Source organism: Arachis hypogaea, chromosome 17, assembly GCF_003086295.3.
Source record: "Arachis hypogaea cultivar Tifrunner chromosome 17, arahy.Tifrunner.gnm2.J5K5, whole genome shotgun sequence".
In the NCBI taxonomy this organism is placed as follows: Eukaryota; Viridiplantae; Streptophyta; class Magnoliopsida; order Fabales; family Fabaceae; genus Arachis; species Arachis hypogaea.
Window position 1 is genome coordinate 118,956,907 of NC_092052.1, and position 12,247 is coordinate 118,969,153.

At 37.4% G+C, this 12,247-nt stretch overlaps 2 protein-coding genes across 2 annotated transcripts; both read right to left on the minus strand.

Annotated features, from left to right (window-relative positions):
* Positions 1-3,864: 3,864 nt before the first annotated feature.
* Positions 3,865-4,626, minus strand: LOC140180706 (uncharacterized). Its single transcript, XM_072221986.1, has one exon. The coding sequence runs from the start codon at positions 4,624-4,626 to the stop codon at positions 3,865-3,867; it is 762 nt and encodes a 253-aa protein (XP_072078087.1).
* Positions 4,627-7,644: 3,018 nt separating this feature from the next.
* Positions 7,645-10,032, minus strand: LOC112766958 (pentatricopeptide repeat-containing protein At2g04860-like). The gene has a single exon (XM_025812848.3). The coding sequence runs from the start codon at positions 9,931-9,933 to the stop codon at positions 7,738-7,740; it is 2,196 nt and encodes a 731-aa protein (XP_025668633.1). The 5' UTR covers positions 9,934-10,032; the 3' UTR covers positions 7,645-7,737.
* Between the last annotated feature and the right edge of the window lie 2,215 nt (positions 10,033-12,247).

Below are 12,247 nucleotides of genomic sequence, written 5' to 3' on the forward strand. Positions count from 1 at the left end.
AAGTGTTTCACGTCACTTTATCAAAATCCTAAAAAGTTGGTTTCGCTTAATGCTGCTAGATGGGTTCGGAAGAGTTCTAGGTGTGGGGTCGAGTTTCTTTCTTGTAATTAGGGGGGGAGGGTCTGTGAGAAAAGAGGGGATTGGGCTTATTTTCACGTATATACCTATATTTTTACTGAGTTGAATGTGAAGCTTCCCTTTACCAATTTCGAGTGCATGGTTTTAACACAGCTAAATTGCGCTCCGTCCCAACTCCATCCCAACTCCTAGGCTTTCCTTCGAGCTTTTGAGTGTTTGATGAGTTTTCTGCCATATGAACCTTCTCTGAAAATTTTCTTTTCTCTGTTCCAAGCGAAAGGTGTTCGGAAGGGTCTCTGGATAAACTTGAGTAGTTATCCAGACCGTTTCTTGTTTGTGTTGTACAAATCTTCTTTTAAGAACTTTAAAGAGATGTTTGTAAAAGTTCGTTCCTGTGAGACGGAGTATCCTTTTTTCTTGGATGATGAATTGGGTGAGAAAGTCCCTCTTTTCTGGTGTCCTGAGCATATGCAAGTTCTGGATGCCTTTAAGACGTTTGAGGAGGAAGACTTTTTCTTAGATTATCTTATTCGCTCCTGATCTTGACGTCAGTGGTTTTGACGTTACTAAGATCATTGTGAATGGCCAATTGGTTGATGATGAGCCTGCGGGAAAAGTCCAAGATGAAACTGCGGATGCAATTAACAAATGAATTTGACTGTTGTTTGTATATTGTTAATTTGGTAACTGAACTTTTTGATTTGTTCACTTGAACTTTGGTAGGAATGGTTTGTGACTTCGTATGTTATTGCAATACTTTTTGTTGCTTATTTTGATTGTGCTTTTGCTGTTTGGTAAAAAGTATTTGTTTAGATAGAATGAATCAATTGATAAAATGAATATTGTTTGATGAACTTGAAGTGGTCGGCCTCGTTAAAACCTCCCCGAGTAAAACCCTATTAGGGGAAAAATCTCGGTGGTAGGAAAAAGAGTACCTTCTGAGCTTCAAGGGATTACAATTAGTCAAATATGATACAGTCGTAATGAAGAAATGTTCCAAGTATTTGGTAAATTGGATCCTTCTAAAGTTTGTAGGGAATATGCACCTCGGCCGTACACTTGGATAACTCGGAAAGGACCTTCTCAATTTGCGGCTAGCTTGCTTTGTCCTGGGGGGTTTTCGAACGTCCTCAAGGCGTCTGAGGACGAGGTCTCATTGTTGCAATGGCCGAGGTTTGACCTTCTTGTTATACTTGCGTTGAACTATGAGCTGCATTGCTTCCTTTCGCATCCTTGCATTTTATCATACTTCTTCTAAGGTATCTAGCTCGGCATTCCTCATTTGATCATTTTCCCTTCTCAAAATGATTGGTCCTAATTAACCCTTGAGATATTTCTATTGGAATCATGGCATCGGATCCAAACGTCAATTTGAAAGGTGTTTCCTTGGTCGAGCTATGTGGGATTGTGTTGTATCCCCAAAGTATCTCTGGTATTAGCTCGGCCCATTGTCCCTTCGCAAGGGTTAACTTTTTCCTTAATGCCTGCAAAATGACCTTGTTAGCAACTTCGGAAGCCGTTAGTTTGTGGGTGCTCGACTGATGAAAAATGATGTTTTATGTTTAAGTTTTGCAAAAAAGATGCTACTTTTTTATCGGTAAACTGCCTACCGTTGTCAGTAACAATATCCATAGGTAATCCATATTGGCATATAATAAATTTCCAAATAAAACTGTGTACCTTGTCTGACGTTATTTTGGCGAGTGGTTGAGCTTCTATCCACTTAATAAAATAGTCAATGGCTACGAGTAGAAATTTTACATGTCCTTTTGATATTGGAAAGGGGCTGAGGATGTCGAGCCCCCATCTATGGAATGGCCATCCGATCTCTGATGTATGCAACGTCTCGGCTGGATTGTGAATTATTGGTGCGCACTTTTGGCAGTTGTCGCATCATTGGACCTTGTTCATGCAGTCTTTCTTTAGTGAGGGCCAGTAATATCCCGCTCTTAGTATTTTTGTTGCGAGGATTCAGCCGCCTATATGTGTTCCACAGATGCCTTCATGTGCTTCTAACATTACTAATGAGGCATCTTCATCTCCCAAGCATTTGAGTAGAGGTCGGGAAAACCCTCGCCTATAGAGGTCATTTCCGATGATGGTAAAGTGGCTTGCTTTCTTCCTAAAGACCTTTGGGTTTTTCTCTGTTGTTGGTATTGTTCCATTTTTCAAGAAGTTGACATATTGAGTTCTTCAGTCTTTGACCTATGTCAAACTCAAAACACAATTGCTATTTATGCTAGGTCGTTCTAGGGTTAGTTGTGATAAACCTGATGATGTATTTATTTTTCTTGAAGTAGCTAATTTGGATAATATATCGGCTCTATTGTTTTCATTCCTGTGAATATGTGTGATTTGAAAATTTTGGAATTCTTGGATTAAATGTTGTACTTGTGTTAAGTATTTTTCTAATAAAGGTTCGCGTACTTGGAAAATTCCATTTACCTGTTGTATGACGAGGAGGGAATCACAATAGACCTTGATATGCTGAATTCTGACCTCTTCTGCTAATCGCAGGCCGGCCAGAAGAGCTTCATATTCGGATTGGTTATTGCTTACTGGGAACATATATTTTATGGATTGTTCGGTAGAGACTCCCTTTGTGTCTTTGAGAATAATTCCTGCTCCCCCGCCGTCTTCATTGGCGGCACCATTCACGTATAGCTCTCATTCTGGGTGGATCTCTGTTGAGGTGAATTCTGCGATAAAGTCTGCTAGCACTTGGTATTTTAATAACCCCCGAGCTTGGCAGTCGATGTCATGTTCAGATAACTCAATGGACCATTTCGTCAGCCTTCCCACAAGATCGGGTCGTGATAGTACTTGTCGCAATGGTTGATTGATCCGTACTATGACCTTATAGCTTTGGAAATAATGCCTTAGGCGCCGTTCTGTAACTACTATCGTATAAGCTAATTTTTCAATGGTCGGGTATCTAGTCTCCGTGTTCTGTAAGATCTTACTGATAAAGTAGATCGGGTGCTGCTCCCAACCTGATTCTGTAACAAGAATAGATGAAATTGAGTTAGCAGAAATAGAAAGGTACAGGTAGAGTGGGTTACCATGTGTTGGTCTTTTCAGTATCGGGGGTGATGATAAGATTTGTTTGAACTCGGTGAAGGCTGTCTCACACTTATCCGACCACTCGAATTTGTTTGATTTTCGTAGTGTGTTGAAGAAATGGGTTGATCTTGCTACCATTGTCGGTAGGAACCTTGATAAGGCTGCCAGTCTCCCCGTTAGTTGTTGTACTTCTTTGATTGTTTTTGGCGACTTCATCTCTATGATTGCCTTGCACTTATCGGGGTTTGCCTCGATTCTTCTGTGAGTCATCATGAATCTTAGGAATTTCACTCTTTGTACTCCGAAAGCGCATTTTTCTGGATTTAGGCGCATGTTGTACTTTCTTAATTGCTCGAATACTTTCTTAAGGTTGGATAGCTATTTTTCTTCGGTGTCTGATTTGACGACCATGTCGTTTACATACTCTTCCATGTTCTTTCCGATCTGATTCTGAAAGACTTTGTCCATTAGTAATTGGTAGGTAGCACCTGCATTTTTAAGGCCAAAAGGCATGACTTTGTAATAGAAGTTCCCATGGTCGGTTATGAAGGTCGTCTTATCCTCATCCGAAGGATGCATAAGTATTTGGTTGTAACCCAAGCATGCATCCATGAAGCTTAATATTTGGCAACCAGACGTGTTGTCGACGAGCTTGTCGATACATGGTAAGGGATAGGAGTCTTTCGGGCAGGCCTTGTTTAGATTAGTGAAGTCTACACACATTCACCATTTTCCCGAGTTCTTTTTTACCATTACTTCGTTTGCCAACCAGGATGTGAAGCGAATTTCTCGGATGAAACCCATGCTTAGTAGTTTTTGTGTTTCTTTGACGGCTGCATCTGTTTTATCCTGTCCGATATGCCTTTTCTTCTGCCTAACCGAGCGAGCTTTGGGGTCCAAAGCGAGCCCGTGGCATATGACTTTTGGATCTATCCCTGGCATGTGGGCTGGGGTCCATGTGAATAGGTCGGTATTAGCTTGTAATGAGTCGGTAATTTGCTCAGTGTAGCTTGCAGATAAAGCAGAACCGATGTTAGTGTTCTGAATTTTGTTATTAGAAATGTTTACCTTGTTTAGGTCGTCTACTGGGATAGGTCGTTGTTCATGATTTATCCTCGGTATCGGTGCCTGTTTCATTTTAAGATCTGCATTGTAACATTGCCTTGCTTCCTTCCTATTTGAATGTACTGTTATTGTGGCTCCGTCCTGTGAACAAAACTTGACACACAAGTGAATGGTGGAGACTGTAGCTCCGAAAGCATTTAAAGTTGGTCTTCCTAAGATAATATTGTAAGGACTAAAACAGTCGACAATTAAATACTGGATATCTAAAGTCTTTGAGTGAGGATACTCCCCTAAGGTCGTCCTCACCCAAACGTAACCTGATACGGGGACTCTCTCCTCAAAAAATCCGACCAACTCTTCGGAAGATGGTTGCAGCACTTTGTCATTCAGTTGCGTCTTTTTGAAGGTGGATAAGAACATGACGTCGGCGTTACTTCCTGGATCTAAGAGGACTTTCCAAATTAGAAAGTCTCCTGTTGTTACCGAAATTACCACAGGGTCGTCAAGGTTAGGAGTTTTGGATTCAAAATTTTTGTTTGTGAAAGTGATATCAAGAGTTTAGGAAGTGGATGTCTTTGACGGTGTGTCGTTCTGTAGTGTCAACATAGTTCGGTAGCTCCTCTTTCGAGCTGAGCTTGTGTCCCCACCACATGCAAACCCTTTTGATATGTAATTGATGATCTTTTTAGGTGGATGTGGTTGATTATTCTGCCCTTGGTCCTTATCGGCGTTTGCTTTTTGAAGTTATGTCTCTTCCTAGTTTGACAGGCCTCGTTGCATCCGACTACTGATGTATTTGTCCAATAATCCTTGTCGTGCCAGTCTTTCTAGCAGGTCTTTGGCTACCACACACTCGTCTGTGATATGGCCGAACTTCTGATGGAATGCACAGTGCTTGGTTTTGTCCACGTATTTGTGGTCTTGGTAAGTTCCTGCTTTGCTCGGCGGTGTTATGAGCTTACTGTGAAGGATCTCCTTGATGATGTTCTCCCTTTTGGTCTTGAATTTGGTGTAAGAGTCGAACTTCGGGGTCAATTTGAAGGGCTTTTTAAGCTCCTTGTTTGTGTGCGACCTTAGTTGTCTTTCTTCATCTCGGCGGGGTTGCTGTTTTTCCGTCCGCCGAGCTTTACAGAGTTCTTCGATCTCCATTTGACCTGCAGTTTTTCTTCGAATTCTGCCAGTGTTTTTGGCTTGGTGACCACGATGGTTTCTTGGAACATCCCAGGGCGGAGGCCACTCTTTAATGCGTGTAGGTGTACCTCAGGGCTGAGGTTGGGAATCTCCATAGTTGCTTTGGCGAACCTTGTCATATAGTCCTTCAGGCTTTCATGTGGGCCTGCTTGATAATGCTGAGGTAGTCGGACCCATGTACATATATCTTTGAAGCTAAAAAATAATCAACGAAAGACCTTGCTAGCTCCTTAAAACAAGATATTGAACCTGCAGGAATGTTAAAAAACCAAAGTAAAGCAGCACCATCCAAAAAGTTAGAAAAGATCGATAGAGAATAGGGTCAGAGGCACTGTTAAAGAACATCATAGATTGAAACTTTTTAATGTTAACATGGGGATCTCCAAATCCTTCATAGGGTTTGAGTGCTATAAGTAGAGCAAAATTCTTTGGCATTTGGAATTTGACAATCTCCTCCGAGAAGGGATTGTCTAAGGTCAGCTTTTCTTTAGGTAAAGTGACCTCTAAGGAACCTGAGTCTAGAGGTCGCGCTTTTAGAGTCCTTCGTGTTGGACTTTCCGTTGTGAGATGCTTCCAGAAGGTCATCCATTCTCTTGACCTCGACCACGAGAGTAGGGTTCATAGCCACTAGCTCCTCATTAGTGGGAGAAGGAGTTGCAGATACAACCTCTTCAGCCATGATTTTGCAAAGAGAAGGTAAAGCGAGAATATATGTGGGGTTAAATTTAAATGACTTACGACCCACGATGGGCGCCAAATGTTCCTGTCTGGGACTTGGCTCCGAGGTATAGGTCGGCGGCAGATGGAAAAGTGCTGATGACGTCCTTCTCACACACGCTGCACCGCAAGTTCCTTCCTCGTCCGAGCAATGTGGAGTACCTGCAAAAAAGACTCCGATGCTTAAGTCAGTCCGTGATCAAGAACCAATTATCTTAAATGACTTTCTAGGTTGTTTTTTTGTTTATTGAGATGGTCCCCTCTAGGTCGTCTATGTAGCGCTATTTAAATTTGAAAGATGTGTCCGTTACTCAGTCCGAGATTCCTAGAACCTCATCCGAGCTTAGTATCGGATTTTTCTCCTATTGCGGCGCTATCCGATTTTGACCTAGTAGTTGATGTGTATTTTGTTGGATATGGGCCTATCCGAAGTATAACGTCGGGTCCACTGAATAGGAATGGACCACTAGTATTATTCTAAGTCTTATTATTTGATTTGGTTACACTAGATTAACAAAAAAACTTAAATATGTAGTAGTATTATTCTTAAAAAAGATAAGAGCATCACCAATGCTAATTTTAATTTCAATTTTATTTTAGATTCTATAAGAATATTTATGAGATCATATATTATAAATAATAGTTTAAAATTCAAAGTAAAATTTATTCCTCCAATACTTAATCTTAGTTCATTTTAAATTTTATATTATTTTTAATTATTTTATTAACATAATTATACGAATAACAAAATTTTATTGATTCTCTATCAAAGTGATATTGTATTTCTAAGATAAAACGGTTTTATTTCTATATCAACTACAATGCAAATTTTAATTTTAAATCAATTCACTTTTTGAAAGTATAAAAATAATATTCTAAAAATACTCCATTTAAAATGTACATATATAGACAGGTAGTTCAAATTAAGACTTTTTATCCTAATTATAGAGATTAATTTAAAAATAATGTATCAACATTTAATATAAAACTTTTTTAATATTTTTTTTAGAAATTTAAAATATAAATTCTTAGATATTTATTTGTCACGTTACTCTTAAAACAATTGAAACAAATGAAGATGGACTCACCACCCACATGACTGAATTTTTAAAAAAACATATTTATTCTATATATGTTAGTGAGAGCAAGTGAATGATAAATAATATAAGGATTTAACTAATATATATATATATACACACAAAGTTTATATTAGCTAAATTTGTAAAATAATAATAATAATAATAATAATAATAATAATAATAATAATAATAATAATAGTTAATTACGTGGCCTGATGATAGCCTAATGATAATTCTTTTCTTCAACGCATGATTTTTTAATAAAAATGTACTGACTGGAAGTAATAAAAATTAGTTTGATTTTACCCAAAAAAAAAAATAATTAGTGTGATTAAATAATTGGCTAAATTATAAAAATCATGCAATCTAGTATAAAACCAACAAAAATACTCATCTCCTTTTACCCTCTCGTTTTTACTTCTGCATTTCCAGATGAAATCAGTAATGCATATTTCCAAGCTTACTTCAATTGGAACAGTGAACAAACTGCAATTTCTTTTTCTTTCTTTTTTTTTTGTCCATTAAAAAAGTATCAATAACCAATTTAATATAGACATAAATGTTGCCAGTTACTTGTATTCAAATAGGCTTCATTTAGCACTAAGTTGTTATTCATGTGATGGAGGGATGCCACTTCAATAACACTAACTCCTGAACAGCCATCTCCTCCACTGTCTCTCATCATATCCCTCACCCTTGCTACATCACCCCACCTCCCAACAATTGCATAAAGATTTGACATCAATACATAAAATCCACCATTTTTGTTATTCAAGAAAAATAGTTTTTTAGCCAAACATTCTCCAAGCCTAATCTCTTGTTGGATGCAACAAGCACTTAACAAGGCTCCCCAGACAGCAGAATCAGGCCGAATTTTCATATTGTTGATGAACTCAATTGCTTCCTCAAAGAAGCTTGCTCGCCCCAGTAGACCAACAATGCAAGCATAATGTTGCAAGCCTGGCATCAATTTATGCTCTTCTGTCATGATACGGAAGTATTCTATTCCTTCACAAACAAGTCCCCCATGGATGCATGCTGCCAAAACTCCCAAGAAGGTTATCTTATCCGGTTTTAGGCCTTGCTCTTGCAGTTTAGAATAACAACTGAAAGATTTATGTTCAAGTCCATATAAACTATAACCGGATATAATAGAGTTCCATGTTGCCAAACATGGATCATTTATGCTATGAAATACCTTTTCAGCGTAGTCTAATCTTCCACACTTAGTATACATATCTATCAGAGCAGTTCCTGTAAACTCTTCCAATTCCACATCGTTCCTCAGGACATAGCCATGCAGTGTCTCACCAATTCGAAGATCCCCAAGCTGGCAACACCCGGATAGTAAACTAGCTATAGTAATTGCATCTGATTTTTGTCGACATGCGTTCATTTTGCAGAACAACAGCATGGCATCACTTGATTTTCCAGCCTGCACACAGCCGGATATCACAGAATTCCAAGTGATCAGCGGTTTTTCACTCATATCAGTAAACAACGACAACGCAGCTTCTATCTCATCGAATCTAGAATACATGCTTATCAGCCCGTTTGCAACTAAAGAGTCGGTGGTCAGCCCACTTTTCAAAGCATAACCATGGAAAGCACACCCAATAGCAAAATGAGAAGGATTATTAACTCCATGAAGGACAGTAATCAAGGCAACTGCATCTGGTTTTATGTCTAACTGCAGAGTTTGTATAAAACACTCAACAGCGGAGTCAATATCACCTTTTTCAGAATAGCTAGAGACTATAGCAGTTAAGCAAATCAGGCGTTTTGAGGGAAAGCACTTGTAAAGCAATTTCGCTATATCTGTGAACCCTTGTTTTGCATATAGACAAACCAGCGAGGTAACGACAGAATCATTATTGATTAAGCCACATTTGGTAATATAACAATGGACAGTTTCAGGATCAACATTTGCTGAAAGAAGGTTCATCATAGTCACTGGGCTGGGATTCAAACATTCCTTTAGCATCTCTTTGAAGCAAAAGAGTGCCTTGTCAGAGAAACCATTTTGGCCATAGGCACCAATCATGGTATTCCAAGAGACAACGTTTCTCTCGCCCATTTCTTCAAACAAGAGTTGGGATGCTCCCAAATCATCACATTTAGCATACATTGAGGTAAGGGCATTACTCAATTGAGGGTCCGAAGCAAGGCCAGCTTTGATTCCAAACCCATGAATGGATCTCCCCTGAAGAATTAGCCCATTGTGACCACAAGAAGGTAGCAAACTAGCCATGGTGGTTTGATTAGGTGTGAAACCATGTCTAATCATGTGTATAAAGAATTGTAGAGCATCATAAGGATGGCCATTTTGTGAATACCCACAAATCAATACGTTCCAAGAAACAACATCTCGGTAAGTCATATCCTCAAACAGTTGGTGTGCATGAGTGGTAAACCCAAGTTTCATGCAGAGATCAATAAGAGCAGTATATACATAGACAAAATGGTTGATACCCCGTTTGAGGAACTGACTTTGAATCTGTGTTACTTGAAGTCTCGCAGAAGATAGAGCGTAAGAATGTGAAGAAGAAGAAGAGACGCACGATTTGATGAGCAATGAGAAAGTGAGATCGTTGGGGTTGGCATTAGCATCTAGGAGTTGACGAAAGATGACAAGAGGACACGTGGCGTTGTCGTTTTGGAGAAGAGAGTGAAAGAATGATAGATTAGGTGCAGTTCTGGTTCTGGTTATGGCGCACCCCACCCTGGAAGCCACATTCATGTTTCATAGTACAGTTACCTAGTTCTCTGTTAGACTAGATGGTAGATTTAACTACATGTTCCAACTAAGATTCCGAGTAAAATGTTACACATGGTAACGAAAATTAATATTCACACTTTAACCTCGTCTAGGAATGACAATACCACCCGAATTCACGGATACCCATCCCGCCTCTATTCGCTCGGAGCGGGTAATTATTCCGCACTGGAGAGAGTTTTTAGCGGAGCAGATTCTTGAGAGAAGCGGAGCGGGGTCGGGTTTAGGTAATATCTGTCCTTACCCGCCCCGCTATATATATAAATATAATATATATGATTTTAATATATAGAGTAAAGTATCATTTTTATCCCCAACGTTTGAGGTAATTCTTAAAATTGTCCCTAACGTTTCAATCGTCCTATTTAAGTCTCTAACGTTTCAAAATTGACTCAATGTTGTCCTGCCATTAGAGATCCGTTAACAGAATTAACGGCGGGACAAAATTGAAACAATTTTGAAACGTTAGGGACTTAAATAGAACGAAAACGTTGGTGGACAAAAATAATACATAAAAATAAATTTTAATTCAATTTTGACTTTCAATAATATCAATTTTTTATTGTACATAGTATTTAATTATTTTTTAATTACATCTAAGTAAATTACACTTAATCACATTATTTTTATTTTAAATAAAATTATTTTTTTATAATTTTAAAGAATTTTGATACATTAGAGACAAAAGATATATAATTTATATTTTATTGTATATATATATATATATATATATTATTTTTTTCTTTTCCGCAAGTTTATATACTAATCATTCTACAAATATCTCATGATACCTAAAAATCTTTAAGAGTAAAATTATAAAAAAAATTAATTTATTTAGAATGAAAGTAATATGATTAAGTGTAATTTACTTAGATGTGATTAAAAAATAATTAAATACTGTGTATAGTAAAAAATTGATATTATTGAAGGATAAAATTAAAATTTATTTCTATGTATCGTTTTTATCCCTAACGTTTTCGTCCTATTTAAGTTCCTAACGTTTTAAAATTGTCTCAATTTTGTCCTGCCGTCAATTCTGTTAACGGATTCCTAATGGCAGGACAACATTGAATCAATTTTGAAACGTTAGGGACTTAAATAGGACGATTGAAACGTTAGGGACAACTTTGGGACTTACCCCAAACATTGGGGACAAAAATAATACTTTACTCTAATATATAATATGTATAATATATGTAAAATAATTAGTAAATGATTAATAATATTGTATCATATTTAAATTTTTACTCTAATTTATGTTATGTATGCTATGATAGTTGAGTAAATCCCATAGTGGTCCCCGAATTTGACGCCGTGTACCAAAATCGCCCTTGAAATTCCAATTACACCAATTATATCCCTGAAATTGGAAAAAGTTGCACCATAGTAGTCCCTTGCCCGTTTTCCGTTAACGACGCGCTGACGTGGACCTTTGGTAACACATGTCACCTCATGGTTCGGCCACGTGTAACGGTACGATGATGTGTTGGTCAGCGACACGTGGTATGCTGACATGGATGGGTATGCCATGTATCACAATTCTATTTTGCCACGTGTCGCAATGCTATTTGTCCACGTGTCATCCACTATATCATCGTTACATGTGCACCAAATTGGTCCCTTACTTTGTATCAAATGACTCATTTTAATCCCTAAAATTGAATGCCACGCACCAAATTAGTCATTTCATCAGTTTTTTCTCATTTTTTTATAAATTTAAAATTCTCAATATTTTTTTATACACTAATTTTAATTATATTTTTTATTATACATATTTTATAATAAATTTTTTAATGAGTAAAGTATCGTTTTTGTCCCAACGTTTGGGGTAAATCTTATTTGTGTCCCTAACGTTTAAATCGTCCTATTTGTATCCCTAACGTTTGTAAAAGTGATTCAATGTTATCCTGCCGTCAATTACACATCATGAGTGCTTTAGTTTGAGTTTTAAAAATCTCTTCTTGAAGTAAGAATATAAATGTCTGGGATAGAATAGATGATCTACTTCGAAAAATAGCTCATCAGATGTTGAAACTAATTTCTACAACATTTACATAATTTACTTTTTTAGGGACATAATTGAATCTAAACACAAATAGTGGGTATAATATTAAAATCGAACACATCCAAGTGAGACCTAATTGAGAATGAATACATTCAAGTGAGAATAATTGAAAAATATAATCTTATTTGTTAGTATAATTGATAGTAGGATAACATTGAATCACTTTTATAAATGTTAAGGATACAAATAGGACGATTTAAACGTTAGGGACAC